Here is a 25,030-nt window from a genome sequence, read left to right as displayed (position 1 = left end):
AGAGTTTGCATCACATTAGACCTGACTGTAACTGCTGCAGCAATTCCCATGAACAATCACAAAGCACTGGAGGAACAGGCCACTTGTGCTGTGCTCTGCTGGCTCACACCTACCCACCCTCCCTGAGGCTCCAGAACGCTCGTGCTGGGCTGTTCAGAGGATGTCTGGGGTTTTTTTTTTTTGGTTGGCTGCTTTGGTTTTGGTTTTGTTTTCCTTTAAAACTTTTATAATTTGAAAACTCCCAATGCCTTAAAGGAATCAAATAGTTTCCAACACCCAGAATGACAACTGAAGGTTGAAACCTCACTGTCTGCCCTCCCCAAACCAAAGTGCCTGTTTTCCAGAAGGTCTCAGATGTTTTCTTATGGCAAGTTAATATTAATTCCACCTTTTACTACAAAGGCACTACTCCCAGTTTTTGTATGATGAGCTATGATTCATGTGCATCCAATATTTTCCATTGGTGGGTAACATACACACTTATTTAAAATTAGGTTAATCCTTTTAATTAGCGTGGCTTTCAAAACTAAATAGGTTAACCTGAATTCTTGTGCCTACATATAAGATCCCAATTTTCAAGCTGGACATGGGTTCTCTGATTTCTATGTCTAGATTAAGTTGTCAAACAGGCAAGGTGGACAGCTCAAAGCAAGGAGTTCAGACCCAGTTTGTGCCAAGCAGTTCCATCAATATAGTCACAGAAGAAAAAATATTTTAATTTTCAGTCAATCTGTCTCATTAGGCAACAAGCAGGCAGAATGCCTTGCCTCACACAGACTTCCTGGAGCTGGTGCAGCTGGATGAGAAGCAGTGCCCAAATTACACACATTTTTTAGTTAGTCACCACAGGACAGCTACTCCACTGGATCCACATACACCCCCAGGTGTAAATGGACAACAGCTCATCTCTCACTGCTCTGCTAAGCTTGGCTTTGCTAATCCCTGAGGCAGCACACAAAGATCAGCTGTGCACCCTGGGGACTGTGCAGCACAGCCACCTCTGTCTCAGTTTATCACTGGGACACAAGAGACACTAAAATTACAGCAGACCCACTTCAGAGCATGAAATCATCCACCTGGAGTTACTTTTAGGTTGATTTCTTCTTTTTTCAAAGTCATCCATGGCAGAATATACAGAATTACACTACCTTGAAGTGAAGGACAAGACTGAGATTTGCTGTTTGAAGCAGTGAGTGCCTGTGTAGAGGTGACAGCAGCTCTGTTCAAACCTGTGGGACATTCAATGGCATGAATTTCTGCACTTAAAGAGCAATCAGCTGAGACATCAGTGCTTGTTTCCATAAAAACACAGGGAAGCCAGCAGCAGAAGGCATCCAGCCTTCACCAGGAGATATCTCTTTTCCAGCTCCCAAAGCCCACAGTAACCAAGACTATTAATAATGGACCACAAATTCACTACACTTTTCTCCCCAGTGCTACATTAAAAAATTCGAGTTTAAACAGCCCAGTCTTCACCACACAGAGCTGCAATATTTGTGTGCTCACTGTGGCTCCCAAATACAGAATCAGTGATGTCAGGCATGGCCATGCACTTGCCCAGGCAAGACTGGAGTTTATGTCTCTATAGAGCCAGGAATTAATAGCCTAACACTTGTTTTCCCATGATTCACAAGTTTTCAGGAATTGTTACAGTGTACGAGGAGGAACAATGAAAGGCCCAGTAAAATAATGGATTAAGAAAACTCTTAGTGCAGCAAGACTTGAAAACACACTTATCACAGCTGTAATTACAAGCCTGAATGGCCACAGCTGATCCCTAACCTCAAACCCTTCTGCACTCACATTCAGTGAGTTTGCATTAGGGAAAAAAAAAATCTTTACTGGGGCCTTATTAAACAAACATTTCCTTGTTCTCATTTTAAAGGTCCTACTTGTTTAACCTGTCTTATATAGAAAGAGTCAAACCATGACATTACAAAATTAGAGCTTAACTACCTCAAAGTCTTCAGCTTGTTCAGATTTTCAGAGGTGATTTTGCTGAATTGTTTCAGGGAGAGAAATATTTAAATATTTACCTCCTGTTTGACATTGGCAACTCCCCACTCACTCCCTCCAGGAACTGTTGAGATTATTTTATCCAAAAATCCAGACTAAAAAATTTGCCTTGTAATGTCCTGATCAAACTGGGGATTTTGTTGTATTTATCTGGTTTATGATACTGTCAAAGAGGTCAGGGTGGTTACTGTGGGAATAAAGCTTACATTTGGCAGGCACTCAAGCAGTGCTTTTCAAAAACCAGGAATATTCCCCATGCTAAGTAATTTTCCCCTAGGACTGAGTGTGACACAGCCTGGCTGCAAATTCTTTAGGGCGGGTATTTATTTTTTAATTGGACTAACAATGATGCCAGTTGAGGTAGCCAAGTATGAAATTAATATGGATTTAAAAGCTCAAACTTGGCCAGTTTGGGAATGTTTTATTTCAGTCCCTCTCTTTGATATCAATCATGGAAGGAGAAGAAAAAAGGCTTTAAAATATTGTTCTGATTGTGTACACACAGTGGATGGGACAAGCAGAGTTTCAAACTGTACTAAGAAAACATCAGGCTCGACTTAAACAATAGAATTTTGCTGGCAAACACAAGAAAGCTCTGGAAAAGGCTGCCTGGGGAGGTCTCTACCCATAGCCACTACATGCCATGGTTTTGGTTCAATGATTTTGGAATTCTTTGCCAGACCAGGCCAGTATGGTTCAAACCTCTGTTCTGTCAGAGATGGAAACACAGAAGTCATCCCTGGTTTATCAATTTTATGACTGGCATAGAAACCTCCTCAGGACCCCAGTTCTGTTCTCTGTCCAGCTCTGATTTTATTCAAAAAATCTGAAAAATCAGAATTGTTTTCCCTTGGTGTAAACTAACATGACAAAAATAATTTAAGCTGCTCAGAAAATGTTGTGTGTTTAGCTGCTTGATCTGTAAGTGGAAAAAAGCTAATTACACAACCCATTTAGGCATTTAATGTCCCAGGGCCAAGTCACTCTATGTCCACAGAAAACATTAATAAACATGGCTTATCTCACTTTATGAAAGTTGTGATTACCATTTTTCAATAACTGCAGCTATCAGCAGCATTTCACCTCTCCCACCTTATGAAACTGAACCCACACAGCAAAACCTATTTGAATTCAGCTCAAATGTGAATTCATTGGGAACACATTCTCTTTTTGCTCCTGTGTAAAATGTCAAAATTCAGGGCTGGGTTTCTCAAAGTGCAGCACATCAGGGCTCAGCTGGGAACAAACAGGAGCAGCCAAGCACATGAGATCAAATAAGCCTCTAGTTTGATGCCTAAATGGGAAGTAAACATTCAAAGGAAAAAAAAAAAAAAAAAAAAAAAAAAAAGAACAGAAAATAAACTTGCATTCTCATTTTCAGAATTGTTACATTTCAAATCTATCTGTAGAAATGGTCCACTTTGCATTTCAGCTACAGAACACACAAGAAATATTTAGGAAGTTTCCTCTATGGAATAAAAACCATCATAGTACCTTGTGGTTATAGTCCAAATCCCATTAGCATCAATGGGAAGACTTTATAATATTTTGCATATATGACATTATTATATAATATACATATGCTTTAAGTCATATATGGGTTCTTGATATCCCACTTTTGAAATGCCACCAAGCTGTTGGCTCCCATTCAATACCAACCAACTGCCTCTTCCTTGTTCTGAAGGCAGACAAAATAATTGTAAATTGGTAGCAAACCCTCATATTTCAATTCTGGGTAAAAGTGAAGCGATTCCCAGAAAGGAAACAAAATGAGTAACTTTTCATGCAGCTGAGACATCATGGTTACAGTGTAACATAATATATAGGTGAGCTTTATGAATTCTGTGGAAAATTAGCTTCAAATGTACATATTCCAACAAATTTTTATATATCTATTCCAACAAAATACATTCATATACATATATTCCAACAAAATATGCACCTCATCAGCGTTTTTTAAGCTTAGTTTGATACTTGCTGGAAACTGAGGGTAATACAGGAAGGTCTAAATGCCAATTTACCAGTAGGTAGTGCTTACAATCCCTGTTTGCATTACTAAATTATGACAGGGATTTTTAAAGGCATTTTTATCACATTAAAGCCACTGCTAAGACCACCATGCCAGGTCCTTTATCTAGAAACTTCCAAAACTTAAAGTGGTTCATCCAGTGTATGCACATAAGATTAGCTCAAAGTTAAGTCTTATGATTTTAAGTTTTTCAGATGAAAAACATTCAGATTTTTACTCAAACCCAAGTAAGAGATCCCAGTCCCACAGGAACCTTATTCTCAGGTGAATCCATCTCAGAATCCACATTACTCAAGCCTAGAAATATTCCAAAGCAAATGAAAAAAAAAAAAAAAAAAAGGGAAGTAACAAGAAAAAAATAAGCAATTTCCCTAAGCATTTCCATAGCTTGCATAAAGACATCAATTACCATAGCTTGTCTTCTAAATTAATGATTCACAGTGATGGATTATTCATGCAAGTCGGCCAGCTGAACATTATACTTTGACTCTGGGGAGAAAGTATAGCATGTCTTAATTAACTAGATTTTGTATATGCCAGAAGATACCCAGAAAAACTTTATTTCTCTAGTCAACCAGGTAAAATGTGAGCAAACAGAACTAATGGTAATTGAAATATGCAAAAATCTTCCATAGTCTCAGAATCCATATTTTAAGTGAACTAGCAAGAGCACATTGCCTCGAGTGAGCTCTGTAAAATAGATCCAAATTGCCATTTTGTTGAATGAACTGACTTTAGATCTGCTCCATTTAAGCGTGAAAAAGATGGAAATTTCACATTAATATGCTGCTTCCTGCCTCTGCACAACCTTGCAAGGCTTCAGTGATGGCACAATTTCTTGTTTCTAAAGGATATCAAGTATCTTCTTGAATGAAATGCGACTCAAAACTGAGATTTTCTAGGAGTGAATGATATTATTCCAAATATTTTCCAAATGAATTCTGTGTTCTAATGGCCTCTTTGAAAATACACAACATTTATGTGCTGTGCAAGTCCATTTATGCTATTTATTACTTTGATCAGGATGGTGCAAAATACCCTTACAAGTCCAACAATATCTGGGATTTGCACTTATTGGCTTTCAAAGTGTTCTTCAAATCACAGTATTGAAAGATTTACAAAATAAAAATGGGAATGCCATGATAAATGTTGCAATTTATCCTTCAAGTAAGTAATAGGAACGATCCAGTGTCTCTAAAAATCTATACCAAGCTGCTGTGAGGCAGCAAAGATCACCATGGCTGATGAATGGTTTGCCCAGCTAGTCACTCACATGGTTTATATAGACTGAGACTATTTTCTGTATTAATCACAGACAAATAGACCTTTAACAAATTAACCCCAGATGCTTCACAGAGTAGGAAGAGCCTGTTTTCATTTTACACTGGAGAAGTGTAGGTTAAGTAAAGATTAAGTGACTTGTCCACTACCAAAGATCTAAAAACAAGGAAGTTTTTTTCCCCTTCTTCCCTTAAAACTATCCAATCCATTGGTGTTACTTTCCCTGAGCTTCTGGGATAATCCTAGAGCCTTTGAAAGCAAAAAATTAATTTTGTCCTTGCTCTCTCAGTGCTTCAGCAATATTTCCAGGGATTCTTCCAAAGCCCTACACTTCCTAAGGAATTAAATAATAACTCCAGGATAGGATAGTTATGTGGATAAGGATTAGGAAAGGATGCTGCAAATCAATCTCATTAGTCCCTACCAATGCTGAGATGACAAATAGAGGAACACATTTTCATACCTCTCTCTCCAAAGGGCTTTCACTAAAGGTAACAAAGATCCTTATGAGACTCAGCTCCTTGTAACAATTCTGAGATGCGGATTTGAATTTCTGCTGCTTTTCTCTCTCTTCAAATACGAGATGTCCTCGTGCTGTTCTTGGGAAATATGCTTCCATCACTTCAAGAACTTGTTTGCATTGTGGCTGAGTGAAAGCTTGTCCCCTTGCAGCTGAAGGGTATTTTGCTGTCACTTCATATATGGGGACCTGCTATCTGTTATGTCAAATCCACAAGTGCACTGTATTCTAATATTGCATGCACATTTTCCTCCCTCACATTTCTATATGATAAACTACTAATGGCATTTTTTGCTTCATGCATATCATCCCCTCAAAATAGATCTACTTACAGTCAATTTGATTCTTACTCACTGTCACGGGTATCTTATATGCCCTGCTGCTCCATATCTCCTGTAATTAAATATTTCTGCTTGCTTTTTTTCTGATATTTGTTTTCCTTGGTATCTTCCCCTATATCTAATATCCTGCTTTCTTTAGTATTTCAACAGAGGCATGGTAGGAAGAGCAGATGGGAACTGTCAGCTGAAGATGATGCCAAGTAGCTTTTGAGCAAGTGGAGACTCCAACATCTCCAAAATCCCCGTGGGGTTTGGGGACACCAGGACATTCCCTGTGCCCCAGAGATGTTGGCACTGTCCTGCAGCCAACTCAGGGCAAGCAGAGCAAGCCTGCAGTGGCCACACAGGTGACAGGGGAGCTGCAGCCAGGCACACAGCACAGGAAGAACAGGAATAATTACAGCTACAAAGCACCCCAAATACAGTTCTGGGTGCTTGCAGCAGCACTTTGAGGTGGCAGAAGTCAGGAGCCTTGGGGGTTGAAAGCAGCAGGGATTTGGAGCACAGAGCACTGTGAGCACAGCAGAGAAAAGCAGAGCATGGAAAGGCAGATCCCTGAGGACAGGCTGGGCATGCAGGAGTGGATAAAGCAGGCCAGGGAAAGCCCAGGTCAGAGGCAGAGGGATGACCTGAGGCAAAGCAAAAGAGCCCTCCCAGACTTTCACTACTGCCAGCTGGGGACAACACATAATCCCTATCTGTCACACTTAAATCAGCATTACTGCAGCATGGAAATGAGATCACAGCAACCACAGAGCAGAGCAGTGCTGAATTAAAGGGTTCAGCTCTGAATCCCCCAGGTTTCATTTTCTGCAGGATGGCTGCTCTTCCTAACCCTGGGCTCACTTCTCTTCTGTCCTCTTCCCCCCAGCTCCCCAGACTACACATCTCCACCAACAGACAGAACCAGGAGAGCAGATGTGCTGATGAATCCTGTGACTGGACTAATCACAGCCAGAGTCCCTGGGCACAGAAAAAAGAAGCTGCTCCATAGCACATGCAGTCATGAAACAAGATCTTGTTTGTCACTCTAGACCAAGGAGGTGTAGCAGGCACATTAAGCATTAATCTAAAACTCTTCTGTCATCTTCAAATCAAACACCAGCTTTGTCAAGTGTTATCTGAACCCTTAATTTAGAAGTGTGGAGTCAGCTTCGGTTTTTTAAAGTTTTTTTAAAATCTAAACCCCACCTTCTGCCTGTAATGTTACTGTGAATAAACAATGTTACTTTAATAAAGAGGTTTTTATTTACCATATGCAACTGCACATGTTCTAAAGATAAAATAGAATTACTACAGTGTTTTAAAAGTCCATATCCAGTTCAATAAGAGACTAGTTTATTCCTCTTTAGTACTTGTAAGTGTCATTAGACATCTTTCAACTCCCACTAATTACTTTGTTTTTGGCAGACATTAGTGTTTCCTCCTCCTGCTTTTTTGAATAAATCTGAAATTAACAAGTCAATAAACTGACATATTTACAGTAAAAATAACTCTGCTCCCCTGTCTTCTCCCTCCCACTTCCCATATCTCTTAGCAGATGAAAAGGTCATCGTTCACCTACAGGCTTTACACACACTTGTGGGGACTTGGGCACTTTCCCTTTGCATCAACCTCATCTCAAGTTGAAGACCTGATATTACAGAAGCTGTTCCTGTCGTCTTAGGTTTTGATTAATTGCTTTAAATAGTTTAGAAACTGGAGCAAATGCTTCTTTTGAGAAAAAGATATCTGAGAGAGAAAACATGAGTTGCTTCAGTGAACTCCAATTGCTGTGTGAAGTACACAGTCATTAAATGCTCCAGGAGCTGCTTTAATTTAAACGTGAAAAAAAAAACAAACAAAAAAGCATTGGGAAAGGGCAGTTTTGGTGTACCAATTAAAAAATGATGCCTTAAATCTTTAGACCTTCCTTTCCAACTTGCATAACTGAGACGTATGGGGAAAAGTAGGGCAGCAAACATCACCTCAGCCATGGAGACAGTCCCCAAAGCCTGGCCCTGTGCTGCTCTGCCAGGGAAGGAGGCAATCTCCAGTGGCTGAGTGATGCTGAGCACTTCTGGCAGGCTGGCTTTGGCAAAGTACCCACGCTCTTAACACTACCTTCACATGCCAAGGGCAGTTAAAAAAATCACAGTGAAAAGTAGATGTCCAAGTCCTCCAGCTCACTCCAAACTCACGGTGGAGAATCAAGGCTGGGATGGCATTGCTGTTCAAACAGTACCAGATACAAAATGCAATTGGTGAGCAGTGTTGGGGCATTTTGTCTTACTGCAAGGGGAATTAAAGCCTTTGCTTTATGTGGTATGTGAGCAGAATTCTCAGAACTGCAAAAGCAAAACAAAGCCTTTAGTGTGCTGTGCAGAAAGGTTAAAAAGGAAATGAGACTTCTGTTTCCTGAGATGAGGAAATCCCCCCCAAACCTACTGCACACACAGAAATATGCAAAACAAAAACAGAGGGAGAAACATAGGAACCGCAGCTCTTCCATGGTCTGGGGAGACCATTGCTGGCTAACAAGTGTTTGGTTTGCACATCTGACATCCCTCTGCACATATGGCACAGCTTCAGTTTTGATTCAGACAGAATAGACCTTTCTAGAAGCAGCAGATTGTCCATTAGGCCCATCAAGCCATCACGAGGCTGGAACTGTCAGACTCACACAGCAGAGGAGGAACAGACAGCATTATTAAGCAATTATTTCTTTAGCTGTAATGATGAAAGACTTCAGGGTTGAAGTACACAAAGTACATAAATTAGTGCAAAGACAGCCAGTCTATAAATTGGAAGCTAGCTGGATAAAACTAAATACAACCACATTGTTTTAAGTTTCTTCTTCTAGACATTAAATTACTTGTCATTATTGATTCTTCCTGAAAGAAGAGTCTCAAAGTCTGCAAAAATATTTCTCAAGAATTATCATAATATTTAAACACTGAACTAAACTAAAAAAAAAAAAACCTTCACAACACACGAGGTCAAATCTCATTAACCCAAAAGCCATACACACATTTAACTCATTAGCTTGTATGAATAAGAAATTTCCTCCTTTCCCATCTCACAGCTCCAGCTGCTCTGCAATGACTCCAAAAGCCCAAAAAGGACATGGATAACTCACACAGCTTTTATCCCATTAGCCACGGTCTGCAGTCCTCATAATCATTAGCTTTGAAGTGTATTAAACAAACCAGAACACGACCTTAGAGCTGATATTTTAATCTCACCACATAAGAACAATTCTTTATCGCAGATACTTCATTAAGGCCACCAAATGAGATGCTATTGAGAGCTACCCAAGCCACAAGCAAGCAAGGAGCTGTTCTCACATTACTTTATAGCTGCAGACCTTCTCCAACACAGCCCTTGTAGTGACTGCACTAAGGGACTTACAGAAGAAATTCTTAATGGGATCAATGCATCCTTACATCCCTGGCATTTTGTACTGCTTTAAATGCCAAGTACAGAGGGAAAGTAAGTACCAAAACTTCACATTTGTTACTGAACTATGGGATTTATATTTTTGTCTTGAAGTGGCTACAGCTTTATGTCCAGGACTATTTCACAAAGAAGTTTACAGAAAATGTGTCCTTCTGTCAATTCAATAACTCAAGATGCAGAAAGTATTTCCTTTCCTCCTGCAGGAATACATGGTATGTTATATCCCCCACCTCTGAGTTCTAATAATGTTTAATCATCCAGTTCACAAGACCATGATAGGAAGACACAATTTTAAAGGACTTCCAAATTTAACTACTCTGCTTTTTCATACATACAAAGTATGTATATATTCATAAAGACACATTTATCACTAATTACAGCTGACTATATAGACATCTTTCCCAACCATCTGCCCATTATACTGTATCAGAGATATGCAAGTGTATATAAAACAGAGAAAACCAAACATTAACTTTGAAAACCATGCTTACACACCAATTTTTAACGTTATTTTGAACACACAGCTTAATTCAGATAATGACAGCCTGAAAACTGAACATAGGACAGATGCACCCTATACTAATTCATCCTGTGCTTTACACAGACAGAATAATGTATTGCCCACACAGAGCACAAATTGCTAGAAATTATTTTAAAAGGTATTCAGGCATGCCAACAACGTGTCTTCACTGATGAAGAGCAGCCCAAAAGACAAATTTGAAATTTGGAGAAGTAAACCATTAGTTGAAAAAGCCTTTAAAGAACAGGGAGTAGTCAGATCTTGCTGTAAAGAATTCTACCAGCGCCAACCCATTTTCATTGCTACGTGTTGTGATATGCAAGGTTATAAACTGAACTAAGCTGCTACACATAAATACAACATTTACATCAAGGGAATAAATTTCAAGAGAGTTTTTACAACAATAGCATTCCTAGAACTGTTCACCCCTGAATATGAAAGGAGGTGACAGACATGTTCATGAGTAACTTTCATCTACACGTGAGCAAATCACTGACAGTGGCAGATGAAGAGACAAACTCAAACCAAATTTTAAAATCCCAACTCAAATTGGACTAGAAGATGTGAAAACACAGGACAGACAGTCACATGAGGTCAAATTTTGGAACTCATGACTGCCTTTAACAGGAAACTTTACACTGCCACAAGCCTTCACATTGTATTATATCTTAGGCTGCCTTGTGTAATTCTGTAGACAGCCCACACCTTAAAAATAAAAACATCAACCATTCCTGCTTGCTCCCTTGGCAATTATTCCTCATCACACTCAACCAAGCCAGAGTGATTCTAAAAAATACAATGGGTGGAAAATAACAAAGGGTGAATCTGGTCCAAGCCTCATGATCCAACCACAAAAAACTCCAAGACCTGAAAAAAAGCTGGGAAAGTATCACAAATTGACAGAAGATGTAACTATCTTAGGTATTAGCAGCTCTACAACTGCAGCTTTGTAGCTTTATTTAAAGCATACTAATTTCACTTAAAAGGATAAAATACCATTAAACAGACATTTGGCTCAATCTATGCTGCGACATTTTGGTAAACACCGCTCTCCTACAAAGAAGGGCGTAATTTTCCATTAGACTAAATCACCAGATCAGAACTAAAACGAGGGGAAAACTGAAGAATCTGAGCTCAAAGGTGATTAACAGCACAAAACTCATACACATGATGCAGGTTTTAAGCAGCCCTTTAATACCGGGATGCACAGAGGATTTGATATGTGAGAGATCATCCATCGATCTGTTTAAAACGAAACGAGGTAGCGTGGGAAGGGGAAAACTCACACCTGTAATAATGTGTAACAATGCAAGTGCCTTTTTTTCTTCTTTTTCCTCCAGTTAGCGCCCGTGCTCACCCCTAAGGAGATGTGGATGGGTAACACACACGGACACCTGCACATCGTCCCTGTGCTCCCGCAGCATCCAACTCCTGCCACCAGCACCGCAAGAAGTTACAGCCGATGCCTGCCAAGTTTAATGCTTTAGCTGCTCATTCCCGTGCTCACATCGGGGAATTCGTGTGCCTTAACATCAGGCGACAGCGATCAGCGCTTTAGAAAAGTGAGCGCTAACAGCGACACATCAGGAATGCAAATTCGAATCCAGAACCGAGCTGATGCTTTAATATTAATAGCAAGTTTTAATCACTGAGCTCTTCCTGCGATGCAATTCGAAACTTCAAACCTCAAAGCCTGCTAGGAGCAGAATCACCGCGACAAATAATAAGTTTAGTTCTTTGATGGGCAGCTCTGGGAGCAAGCGGCCAGGACGGGGAGGGAGCAGGCGGCTCCGGGAGCCCGGCTGCGGGCTGGGAACGGCGGGACACGGCGGGACATCGTGGGCAGGCTCCGGGGCACACCGGGGCACACCGGGGCACACCGGGGCACCGGCACACTTTCCCAGCCGAGCACAACTCCGGCTGCGCCGCGGGGCCGGACAGCAGCGCGTCCCTCCGCGGGCGCCCGCAGGAGCCAGAGCAGCGGAGCGGCTCCCGGGCTCGCCCGCCGCTCATCCCACGCTGGAGAAGCGGCTGGGATCCCCGCCGCCTCCTCTCCCGCCGCAGCCCATCCGTCCCTCCCTCCCTGAGGCGCAGAGGGAACGCCGGCGAAACCCCGCACGGGCAGCGGCTCCTCCGCGCCGCCGCTACTCGGTGCGAGGAGCGCGCCGGACCGCCCGGGTTATGTGTTCGCACAGCCCCGCCGAGGGGCGGGCGCGCTCACTCACTCACCGCATTCACTCACCGCGCTCCCGCCGCCCCGCCCGCTGCCCGGCGCTGCCGCCGCTGCCGCCGCTCCGCGCTCCGCCGCGGCTCTGCCGTGCAGGGCTGAGCCCGGCTGCTCCGAGCCCGCTGCGCTCCGCCCGGGAGCTGTCCCCGCCCCGGCCCGCCCCGCCGAGCGCTCCCGCCCCCGCTCCGCTCGGCATTCTGGGGCTTGTGGTCGCGGAGGGCGGACTACGAGCCCCAGGGCCCCGCGCGCGGTTCCGGACAACGCCTGGTGTGTGGTAACGCCGCGGATCTTCCTCCTCCTCCTCCTCCTGCTGCTGCTGCTGCTCCTCGCGGGCGCTTCCGGCGCGGCGGCGGCGGCGGAGCCCCTCGGGAGCGGCGGGGCCGGGGCAGGTGAGGTGCCGAGCCCTGCCCTGCCCTGCCCGGCGCTCCGCGGGCTGGACGCGGGGCCCGCCGCGCCCCGCGGGGCTGCGAGAGGGGCTGAGGGAGCGGCTGAGGGCGGTCCGGCCGTGCGGGGAAGGTGCGGGGTGTCCCTTCTCCTCGCCGCGCTTTGCTGCGGCCCTGAGGCACCGCTGAGGGCTTGTCCTTCTCGCCGCCCTTCCCGCGGCCTGGCCCCGCTCCGGGCCTGGTGCTGGTTCGCTCGGCCCGGGCCCGGCAGGCGCAGCAGGCCCGGATGTGTTTTATTTTTGTGGGGATTATTTTTAGCTCGTCCTCTCGGAGCGGAGCGCTGTCAGGTGGCTGCGGCGGGCAAGGGAGAAAAGGGCGCCTGGGCTCCTTCCCCCTTCCTGCGCCAGGGGAGGTGTATTGAGCATTTGGGAGAAATTATTATCAGACATCGGAATGGGCTGCCCTGGGAGGTGAGGGAGACTCCGGTGCTGGAGTTTGAGGAGAGGCCGTGGTCTGGCTGAGAAGGTGGTGTTTGTTCAGAGGTTGGCCTTTTCCAGTAATTGATTCTGTGATTCCTTCTCCGCAGGGCCCCGGGCTGTGCCCCCTTCGGGACTGAGTCAGGGCAGGTGCTCAGGGCTGGGTGTCCCATTAAGTTGCTCACTGAACTGGTGAGTTGGGTTGGTGTTTTTCCTGCAGCTCGCACATACTGGGTGGCTGAAATCTTGTGCTGTTCCTCTTATCAGAGGAACTAATTCTCCTCTGGTATTTGTTTACACGTTGGAATGTATTTTTGTCCCTTTGGAGCTGTGTCATACCCGTTTTGATAAAGTAATGGCTTCACTTTCACATTCCCAAAGAGGTGAAGGAGAAAGAGAAGCAGGGATATGTTGTTGTGGTTATTTATTCCAAATTCACGACCTGTTTCAGTTCTGCTGTGTAACAGTTTTGGTGGAACTGGAACACAGGCTATAGGGTCCCATTTGAGACACAGACTGCTGTGTTAGGGCAGATTAAATCACTTCCATTTTCAAGTCCAGCAAAAGAACACCGACTAATTATAAGCCTGACTTCAGCTAGGCTTGGTTTTTATTTTTTAAGTTGATAGGGTTCTAAAAATAGACATCTTGGATTTATCACAGGTCTGTGTCATTTCTGAATTAGTCATAGAACTGCTCTTACAGTAATCAAATGCATAAGCACTTCTGCTTTGCCAGAGTGAATTCCACTGCAGGTGACTGCTACACATGTGTGGGGATCTTAGAAAACTATTTCTGTTCTAGTGAGAGGCATTTGAAGACACATTCAAAACTCCAATGCTATTTGCTGGTGACATTCCTTTTATTAACTCTTCAGTGAAACTATTTGGTATAAAAATCAGTAGGATATGGAATCAATTCAGTAGGCTGCCTTTTAAGTCTCTTTTTATCATTGCTGATTTTAAAATACAGATTGTTATCCTAATACTTGATCTGTATGCTAATCCTAGTGAATCCACTCAGACTCAGTTTTTAAAAGAAGAAAAGTAATTCTGTATCTGAAACACAAAGCTTTGAAGCTTTGTATCAAATAATCTGAGTTATACAAAGGGAAATAATTGCAATTGATAATTAAAGTACAGTGGCAGGTAAAGTAACATCTGAAAAAAATAGGGTGTGTGTTAGGTTTTTTCTTTAAATTCAAGAAACTATTAATGACAAAAGCAAAATTACCAAGATAGGTGTGGTGTGTGTATATAGTTAAAAGAGCCTATTCTGCAATTTTTTTACTTCCATAAACTTAACAACAGCAATAGTAAATTACTTACACTCCCTCCTCCCATGCACATTGGTCTTACACTTTGATTCAAGCTCTGCCTCTGAATTCAGTTTGAATTTTTGCTGTTATTATTCCCTCACTCTTTCTTCCTGGACTTGAATGAGTTTTTCTGGCAACTCAGGGATCTCAGATCAGGTTAAAGGTGAAACCTGTTATTGAATCCTCACTGCAAGAGTGGAGCAGAACCTCTTGGCAGTAAGGTAGTCTTTTCTAGCAGGAGTGGGGCTGTGATTTTTGCTAGAAGCCAACCATTGAAATAATAATATTTGTAATCATTGCCTTGGGCCTTGTTCTCTGTAGTACTTTTCTAAAAAAGAATATTAATGTCTAAGCACTTACCAGATCTAGGGTAGATGGAGCCTGGAGAAGGGAATAGAGACAACATCAGTGCAGAGGTAGATCTGCTGATGACAGAGTTGAAACCCTGCCAATTGATACCAAATCTTTCTGTTGGTTTAAAACTTGAAAAGTTGAAATCATGAAAAATCATAAAGCTCTCTTTGCTTTAAGCACTGCTTCAGAAGATTGTGTTACACAAACATCTTTCTTTGATGGAAACCTCACTCATCTTCAGCCTGGCCTAGGAGCAGGGCTGGGTTTGGGGAAGATCCTGCCTGCTGTAGTTATATGGTGATGGTTGTGTTCTTATTAAGCAGCTCTGCTGTTCTGCTTGATTGAAGTGCATGACCAAGAGTCTGTCAGTAAATGACACACATTAGAGAAAGCAAATTTTTACCTTAGACACTGACAATGGTGGTTGTACCTTTAGGAAATGTGGTGGTTTGTGCTCTTCACCCTTTTTGGCAGTGGTTGGGTTTTGGGGTTTTTTTCTGCTAAAGTTCAGTTGAATGATTTAAAATGTCATTGGGTGGCTATGGGGAACTAGGTCTGTCAAAGAACCTTTCCAAATCTATTTTTCATCTAAAATATACCAGCTCTCTCCATGTTTGCTGACTGGCTGGGATCATATTTTAGTGCTGACACTTAAAGGTTAGGATGTAAGATTTATCCTGACAGTGAAAGCACATATTCCATGTGCGTGCATCTCTTGGAATACAGCCTGATGTGTTTGATGGCTCAGGACTGAGAAGTCAGGGTTGCATTAACTGGGATTTTAGCACAGTGGACAAGTCTAGATTCTGTTTAAATTCCCTGTATCATTCTGGACATTCTCTCCCAAGATTCTCATTGCAGACCATAGGTTTGGATCTGTGGGGTTGCTGTAACAAAAGGAAGATCAGGCTGGCACTCAGTTCAGAATTTGGCAGTGTCCTGCTGTCTTCTCCTCGTCTGCCCCCTCAGACCAATTAATGAGTTTGCCAGCAGAGTAACACCTTTTATCCATCTTACAGTTTTCCAGGATTTTCTCAACTCTGCCACTCCACTGTGCTCTCCTAATAAATCACCTCCTCATGGAATCTTATCCCACCTTTTTTGACAATGTAAAAAAACCAGATGACAGATGAAACTAGGGTAAACTCCTCTCAAAGAAAAGGCTCTTTTGAGATCGGAGGAACTGAAGTTAAGCTGTTGCAAGACACTGACATGAAGTCTGGCAGCTGTGCAGGGCTGCTTTTGATCACATCCTAAAAGAAATGCTGAAAGCTCCTCCTTGCTGTGTGATTATGTGCATTAAACTTGGGCTCCAGTCAGGCCATTTTGAAGGTTAGTGGACTTGCTGATAGTTGAACTAAATAGAGCAGCAGCTTCAGTTTTCTGAGGATTTGGTCCCTAATCAGGATTGAGACCTTCTTCAAGGGTATTTGGATGTGGTTTAGTGCAGCTATGGCAAACTGACTTTCAGTAACACAATGAACACGGAGTTTTTGAGAAGAAAATTATTTTTTCTATTTAACACTAGCAAAGATTGAAGTGAATGAGTTACATCCAAAAGATGTGAAGTTGATTCCTAACTGTAAAGATAAATAGTTTGAGAATTTTAGCAGTCAGGTAATTCATGACACTGTGATGCTTCTTAGTGTATCTTCTGGAAAACAGGAAGATTTCTGAAATAATGAACAAGCAGTGTGATAAATTGAATATATTTCTTTCCATTCCTTGGCAACAAAAGCATTTGATGGTTTTAAATAATTCTTGTGTGCATGTGTATATATATAAACCCACCTCTTCAGTTGCAAAATTGGTGTTCTTTGTGTTAATATAAAGCCAAGTGTTGTATTTTTTTTTTTAAGAGTGTCAGTGTCTGGAAAAGGGGTAATAGATAATGTATAATTGTTTTTATATGAAGGGTTTAACTGTACCATGGATTAGTAACAGTAGCTTATGGTTCTTCAGGAGAAAATGAGTTCTTCATGGTAGCTCACAGTGTAATAGGTTTTCATCATCATAAAAATCCATCATTTCACTTAGTATTTCCTTTTGTGTGTGTGTGGATACTGCTAACCCATAAAAACAAAGTAATTATATCTAATGGCAATTTTGTCCTTTTTTGCCCTTCTTCCTGTGATAAAAATCTTTTGGGTAGAGTAGAACAATGTTCAGTGACCTGATTTAACATTTAAAAAATTTACTCTGAGAATACAGATAAAAACTTGCTATAAATTAATCTGTGAATGCAGGTGATGCTTGTCAGATGTGTGAGTGGATATTCACTGAACTTCCAGAAAGGAGGAATTCAACAGCAAAACAAACAGATCTGCATCCTGCAGGGAATACACATGGATAATAAATGGGACAGCTTGTACCTGCAGAAGGGAGTGAAAACTTGTTCAGACAAGTTCCCTCCCCCCCGTGAGCAGACCTTGCATGAATTTATGTAACTGAAACAAGTTCTTGGGAAAACACTCCATTTTCTGAGGAGTGATGAATATTCACTTGTATTCTTCCATGACAGCTGTAAAATGCCAGGGGTGGGTGATCAAGTTGAGACCCCTGATTATTGCATTTCTATCTGTGGGGATGGATTTCCCCATCCAGACCCCTTCCTGAAGTCTCAGGAATCCTTTTCTGGGGCTGGAGGAATCATCTCTTCTGTGGCACTTTGAGGTTGGAACAGCAAGAGAAACAAAGTGAGGTTTTGCAATAAGCAGTCCATGTTAAAACATTTGCATTAAGTTTTTACTGTAGTCATATTTAATTTTTCTTCAACTTTTACTATTCACAAGCTCAGATGAGATATACACAATATTTGTAGTCATCCAGTTCCTTCTCTGTGCTGACTAATCAGTAACAAATTTCACTTATATAATTATAGCTGAGCAATTATATATCTGCTGTGGACAAAAAATACCTATTCTTCTGTTTAAACAGCCTGAAGATCTTTAGCCAGTGCAGAGCATAATGAGGAATATGGGTTGAAGAAATGTCTTGGCATGTTCTTAACCTGTTCATACTCTCAGGAAGTGATATTGATTGCTGGAGCTGTTTCTTACAATTTCACTCTTTTCACTTTTTACAAAAATGTCAGTAAATTACACAGACATGCAAATGCCTGGTGTCTGGAGCTTGCTAGGAGGAAAAAATCCCTCCTCTAGTGCATAAAATACTCCAACCAAATCTAAAAATTAAAACTCTTAATACCTTTCTTTTTATCTTTTTTCCTGACTTGGACTTCAGGTCTTTAAACTCAGTAATGTCATATAAAATATTTTAAAAGAATCTGATGAATAGAAAATACAGCAGGCTGGAACAAAAGGTTTTTATCAGCTGTAAGGTGACCTTTTTTCTTTTCCACATAATTTCTGGGTCTGAGCAGTGATCCTTCCATGTTGGGTATGATGAGCTGGGCTGGGTGGAGAACTTCCAAACCAGAGGTTCAGTTACTGGAACAATAATTTTCCATTGAGTTAACATAGCTGGTGACACACCCTGAGTGGAAACATGACTTCAGCTTATATAAAACCAAAGATGCAGTGTTCACATTCAGATGGGTGGAAAGTAGGCACTGATCTCCAGCAGAATCACAGCTTGATGCATGTGCAGAAATCTGGAGTATTTAGAGGGAGTTTTAATAGTCACAATGCATCTGGATGAGGTTTGGGGTTGCAGCATGTTGTGCTTTCCATGCTTTTTCTGGATGGGAGTTGTCAGGAACCTTATGCTGTGAGTGGTGGCAAGATTTTTGTAAATATCACATAAAATCCCTGCTTTCAGGAGAATTGATTCCATAAGAACTTGAAGGGAAAAACACTTGTGGTAGCACCTTAGCTTTAAAATATTCACTTAATAGATTTCAAATAAGGTTTTGAAGTTACACCAAGTGGTCATTCCATGTTGCTTGACTCATGTGATAAGAAATCCCTGGTTTGTAGGCAGTGAAACTCACATTGATCTCTTGTGCCATGTCATTTTTAGAACCTGTCCCCCACGAGCATTTGTAATTGTGTGTTTGCTTTCTCTTTTCTCACACACCCTAAGGACAAGAGATTTTCCAAGTTCCTTCAAGTATTCTTGCACAACGAGGAAAAAGAAGAGACATTTCAGTGAATGAGGAGTTTTTTGCTTCTATAGTGTTTTCCTTGAGAAGTGGCTCTTTGAATGAGGATGACAATGGAAGAGATGAAGAATGAAGCAGAGACCACTTCTATGGTTTCCATGCCTCTCTATGCTGTTATGTACCCTGTCTTTAATGAGGTGAGCTCCAGTTTACCTTGAATGCAATAATCCCTTGATTTTGGGAAATGTGGCCTCAGTAACATGTTCAGTTTGTGAAAGCTTTGTCTAACACCTCTCTCTGCATTGTTTCACCCTTCTTGCCATGAACAGTCAAAGGTTGCTGGCTGTCTTGGTCCTGAGCTTTTCTCTTACTTTTAGCAGAGGATTTTCCCAAAAATGCCAGCTCTGGTATTCTCTAGCAGGAAATAGCACACAGTTGAACCTGTGAACAGCTTGATGCATTTTAATCTTACTGCTAATGGTTGTAATTTAATAAGATATTTGTTTTTCTCTGAGAGTCAAAGATTGCTAAGATGTTCTCAAAATCTTCTGCTGAACTTTTGCTGCAAAATACATCCAGTGATTTTTGTTTTCATTTGTGGGGGAACTCTTTCCTTTGGTATTAACTTTATAGTGTCTCTGAAGTGAGACCAGCAATTTGAAAGCTTCTGTCAATTCCCCTTTCCATTCTGCTTTATAGGGCAAGGTGTGATTGCTTGACTTGTTTTATTCTTACAACAACAGAATGCTAATAATTAATTCTAAACTTTTATTGCAGCTAGAAAGAGTAAATCTGTCTGCAGCTCAGACACTGAGAGCAGCTTTTATTAAGGTGAGAAGTAACTTGCATTGAAAAATGCTTGTGTCAAAAGTAAGCTGTGTATGATGAAGCTAAAAGGTCAGCTCTCTTGTTTCCTTGTCTTCTTATCTAAGACTTCATCCTTGATCCAGTAATCTAAAAATAAAGTGGGCAATTGCATGAACTGGAAGTTTGAGATTTCTGCAGATGTCATGAGTAGAAATCAGAATGAGCAATTTTAAACAGACTTTTCTCTTGTCCATATAGAACAAAAGCTTAAATGAGGGAGCAGTGAGTGAATAAATAATAAACTTAATCTAAAATCCACAAGATTTGTAGAATAGGTGCTCATGAGCAATAGGCACATAGCAGACTTTGAAATTGGTTTACAAAATGGTGGTAATGGGATTTTTTTGTGGATTAAATTCAGTGTTTGTGTAGAAATCCAGCAGTAAATGGAAAAAAAGATTATTCTGACATTTCCTTTGTATTCCTAAAGAGTGAATATACTGATATTCCTTTACACTACTTTCTTGAAGGGGTGGTCTTTTGTGGTGGAATATTGAAAAAAAATAACAGCAGGCATGACATATCTGAGCTGTTCAACTCTGGGATACCTCCCTGCTCCTGCACTTAAACCTAAATGGACCTTGCTGGTCTGAAGTCTCAAACTGAACTGCTACAAGTGTGCCTTGGTTTTGTGTTTCCACAATTGGTCCTTAGGAGCTAAGCTGGATGCAAATAATGTTAAACTGAGAAGTTGGTAAAAATGGTAGTGCCAGCTAAAAACCCCAGCCAAGCTCATTTTTCTTCCACACTGAGCAGTTTTTTGGTAGCAGCACAGGTGATGTGAACAGCTCCAGTGTTAATCCAGCTCTGTACTTAGATATGTCATCAATCAAAAGCTGGGTTTGTTCTGAAAGAGCAATTCCCAGACGGTGGCTGAGCATATGATGTGATTCATGAGAGGCACATTTATAAATGTCATGGGGAAGGTGGGGGAGTAGCACCTGTGGTGGAGTGAATTCAATTCCAGGGGATACAATAGCTTTGTCTCAAACTTGGTGTTTATGAAAATATAACAGGATAGAGACATTTATTAAAACCTTTCTTACTCAAATTAAAATGAGTGCAAGGGCTTATTGGAAAAGTAACTTATACAAAATCAGTGATGTTGTCCAAGAAAAATGGATTTTGTAGTGGAAAAATGTTTTTAATGTAATCTACTGGTCTAAAGCCATTAGAATTTCAAAGTTCTAGCAAACTCCTGCAGTATCTTAAGCAATTGACATGAAAATCTTTGTGCTTGCAGTGTCCAGCTCTTGCATATTTAAGAATATAAAATTTCTCTGCTATGCAGGCTGAAAAAGAAAATCCAGGTCTTACACAGGACATCATCATGAAAATCCTGGAGAAAAAAAGTGTGGATGTGAATTTCACAGAGTCTCTTCTGCGAATGGCAGCTGATGATGTAGAAGGTAAAAAATCCTGTGTTGAATAACTGTTTTGTTAATTACACTGCTAACTAGGAGCATGCAATTCTCTATTTTTTTTTCTTTTTTTCAGAAGAGATTATTTGTTTCTTGGTAGAAGAAAATTTGTATTTTTGAATACCACTAGTGGAGAAATTAAATCTCCCTGAAAGCCGTGCTTGACTAATAAGAGAAGGAAAAAAAGAAAATGAATGTTTAGAACTATGTTTTTATGGGTGCATAGTTCATCTTTTGCAATGCTAACAACCAGGAAAAGGCAAATATGGAGTATAACATCCTTTTTATTTTTTCCCTGCTTCAAATTAAAAGCAGCAGTTACACTGTCACAGAAGGAGAATATACTGCAGGCTTTAAGTTACTTTAATACTGAAATTGATGACCTTAATGTCTCAAATAAAGTAAGATGGGCTCTTTTTCCACCATGCAGTAAAAAAGGTGATTGTTGCACTGTCCTGATTCACACAGGGGTTATTCACTGCACTTCTCTTTCTGTGCTGTTCACCTTCAAATTCACCCTGGCAATCCTGGTGCAGTTGGTGTTGTGCTTTTAGCTGTCACTTCAGACTTGAGGACAAACTAATGATGGTTATGAATATGTTCTTTTTACCAGAGTATATGATTGAAAGACCTGAACCTGAATTCCAAGATCTTAATGAAAAGGCACGAGCACTTAAACAGATTCTTAGTAAGATTCCAGATGAGATCAATGACAGAGTGAGGTTTCTTCAGACAATCAAGTAAGTACAATGTGGTGGATTTTGCTGCAGATGGAGAGGTCAAACTGCTTTATTTAGGCCTGAAATTCTGTAGATGTAGCAGCATTGTTCCCATTGAAGAGAGCCTGATCCCACTCAGAAATGATGAGGATGTTACTTGACTAAATTTGCTGAATTCCCAGGATGCTGCTGTGGCTCTCTGCATCTCCTGCATCATGTCTGATACTTCTCTGTAGACACTGCCCTAAGAAACACTTAGCTGCTAGAAAGGGATTAAATCCCAGCATTTCATGGAATCTCCTAAGGATATTCAAATTCTCTTTTTTCTTGCCCAACAGGGACATTGCAAGTGCAATAAAGGAGCTTCTTGACACAGTAAATAATGTCTTCAAGAAATACCAGTACCAGAACCGGCGGGTATGTGCACCAGCTCTCAATCCAGTATTGCAAATCTCAATCCAGATAGCAAAGGAGGAGGCATCCTCTGCCTCACAGGATGAGTAGGAGAGCTTAGCTGGTCAATGACACCATGCTGCAACAGCAAAATAAGTCTCAGGAGTTTCAGAGAAAAAAATATTTCTCTTTGTTTCTTCTGTATTCCTGATGTAACATTCATTAATTTTCTGATCAGTTTAACCTCAAGATTATCACTGTACTCAGAAATATGTGAACTGAGACTCTGCTCTTGGTGTTTTTGTTTTTGTAGGCACTTGAGCACCAAAAGAAAGAGTTTGTAAAATACTCCAAAAGTTTCAGTGATACTCTGAAAACCTATTTTAAAGATGGAAAGTAAGTATGCTTTTGTCCTATTGGTTTTCTCCTGTTCTTTTGACAATTTAGATAATGAAAGGCTTTGTTGATTAACAGGAAAATAGGACAAGCTTTGGGGGGGTGTAAGCTGCCTTTTTTAGGAGTTGCTTAATTATTTCCTTACCTATCATTACCATGGCTGTTTTAAAATGCTGTTTCTTTTGTAATGCCTTTGAGGAAAGGGAAATTTATTAAATACACCACCATGTAACACCCATGTGTGGTGTCAGTTTTGAATTTGAATATGAGAAGTTAAATTTCCTGGCCCTGTGTGGGTTTTCTCAGTGCACATACAAGGGTAAAGAAATTATGCATTTTTTTATTGAGAAAAATAATTTACCTATTTGAAATATCATTTGCAAATACAAAACATCTGTGCAGGGCTCTCTTTGATTTACATTTTTATTGGCCTTTCTTTATAGACCCTCACAGTGCTCTGCAGTATCTGGAATGATTCAGCTGATTGTTTTTTCTAGCTGAACATTTTAGCCTTTAAACTGAGACTTTTTCCAAATCTTCACCTTGGGTTTTGAAGTCACTATTCCTGTATAATTCACTGTAGTGATTCTTTTGGAGGATGAGTGGATGCCCCTCAGATTCTGACAGTGCCAAAGTGTTCTGTTTTAAAGATGGAACCAACTTTGATGTCAGCTCTTGTTGAGCTTGGCAAAGGCTGAGAGCACCCAGGAGATGGTGCATTACTAAAGGAGAGAAAAGTCTTGAGACCAGCTGGGAGTACAGTCCTGCTCCCATCAAAGCATTCTTGGTTTTCTCTCCTTTTCCTGAAACTGGGGCTAAATTTGATACCAAAATGAGAAGTGTAGGTTTTGATAGCTTTGATTCCTGGACAGTGTGTTGTGGGCTTAAGCTTAAAGTGTGTCAATTATTTGCAGTAGTGTAAGAAATTCCATAAGGCCTGTGTTTCCTATCCTTGGGAATGCTCAGACCTCATTACTGAGCTGAAATATTCTGTGACCCCACACCTTTCTCAGCAGAAAGGTAACTGAGATAGTGTGCTGCTGGCACATGTGTGCACCTTTAGTATTCCTTGAGGGAAGAGTTGCCAATTCTGGAATTCCTGAGGGGCGAAGAGCTCAGCTTTGGAAAGGTGTTTAACAGTCAGAGTCAGAAAATGGCTGTGACCTTAAAGATCATCTGGTTCCAAGCCCCAGTCATCTGCTCTGTGCTTTTCCCTTGGCTATGTGAATCCCAGAAGGAAAGGATTGAGATGTCAGTGATGATAGAGAGCCAAATTCTTTTCACATTCCTGCCAAATCAGCACAGCCTTTCTGGGATTAGCTATGCAGATGAAGCTGGCTGGCTGCCAGCAGGTCAGCACAGGGTGGAGCATCCCAGTTCTCAGAGCCTAGGTGCCAACAATGCTGGGTTTCTCCAATGTTTCTAGAAGTGTCTGAAGCAATATTCTTCTCTTTCCACAGGGCAATAAATGTGTTCATAAGTGCCAACCGACTAATTCATCAAACCAACTTGATACTGCAGACCTTCAAAACTGTGGCCTGAAAACTGTATATGTTGAGAGTTGTACTTTTCAATGGTGGATAGGGTACCTTTATATGTAAATTTTAAAGTTTTGACTGTATAAATTATCAGCCCCTCTCTAGGGGCCTAATGCAGGATTTTGAATGGGATTATTGCCATCTTACACCATATTTTTGTAAAACATTGTAGCTTAATCATAATCTCACAAGAAAGATTTTGCATCACTTTTTTGCTATTATCATTCTTTTCAGAATTATAAGCCAAAAGAATTTACGCCTTAATGTGTCATTATGTAACATTCCTTACAAGAATTGTAAATATTTGGTGTTCTGTTTCTGACATTTTAACTTGAAAGCGGAAAACTGCAAGATTATGTATTTAACAATATTGGTGGCAAATATTCAATAAATAGTTTACATCTGTTAGACTGTCTTTTTGTATGTGAACAAAAGTGCATAACTCATCTTTCTAGAACTGCAGAACATTCATTCAATAGAAAAAAAAATTAAAATTATTTGGGTGCTTAAAGCTACCGGGAGTTCAAATCAGTGTAAAATGAGTTTTTCTTAAAACTGAGATTTTGGCTGTTATCTAGTCCAGAATATCAGAACTATATTAAAATGTCTTTGAGAAAGTAATAAACTCAGAAGTGAGATGTGCTTTTGTTTTTGATAGAAACTAGATCTCACTTCTTTCTTAGTCTTCTGTTAGTGGTGAGTTAACAGGTTTTTTAACTGCTAGGCTATT

At 41.0% G+C, this 25,030-nt stretch overlaps 2 protein-coding genes across 7 annotated transcripts in view; one reads left to right on the top strand and one right to left on the bottom strand.

Moving 5' to 3' along the window:
• Nucleotides 1-12,511, bottom strand: part of SERPINI1 (serpin family I member 1) — a 44,289-nt gene extending 31,778 nt beyond the window's left edge. The window contains exon 1 of one of the 3 annotated variants that reach the window (XM_056499313.1): nt 12,388-12,511. The gene's annotated coding sequence lies outside the window, so the exon portion shown is untranslated. Of the gene's footprint in view, nt 1-1,148; nt 1,224-12,374 lie in introns of those variants that run through there. The other 2 variants (XM_056499314.1, XM_056499315.1) reach the window with 2 other exon arrangements.
• A 60-nt stretch (nt 12,512-12,571) lies between these two features.
• PDCD10 (programmed cell death 10) lies at nt 12,572-24,708 on the top strand. Of its 4 annotated transcripts, none has more exons than XM_056499320.1 (9): nt 12,572-12,639; nt 13,342-13,423; nt 18,948-19,163; nt 19,744-19,797; nt 21,125-21,242; nt 21,868-21,994; nt 22,312-22,390; nt 22,680-22,762; nt 24,223-24,708. In XM_056499320.1, exons 3-9 carry the CDS (start codon nt 19,068-19,070, stop codon nt 24,302-24,304), a joined length of 639 nt encoding a protein of 212 aa, XP_056355295.1. In that variant the 5' UTR covers nt 12,572-12,639; nt 13,342-13,423; nt 18,948-19,067; the 3' UTR covers nt 24,305-24,708. The 4 variants fall into 4 exon arrangements, with proteins under 4 accessions (XP_056355295.1, XP_056355296.1, XP_056355294.1 ...); XM_056499318.1 differs by having other exon boundaries at nt 12,620-12,761; XM_056499321.1 differs by lacking the exon at nt 13,342-13,423 and having other exon boundaries at nt 12,584-12,639.
• Nucleotides 24,709-25,030: the final 322 nt, after the last annotated feature.

This window comes from Oenanthe melanoleuca, chromosome 9, assembly GCF_029582105.1.
Source record: "Oenanthe melanoleuca isolate GR-GAL-2019-014 chromosome 9, OMel1.0, whole genome shotgun sequence".
Taxonomy (NCBI): Eukaryota; Metazoa; Chordata; class Aves; order Passeriformes; family Muscicapidae; genus Oenanthe; species Oenanthe melanoleuca.
The sequence above is the reverse complement of the archived record's forward strand: the minus strand, read 5'-3'. Positions and strand labels throughout refer to the sequence as shown.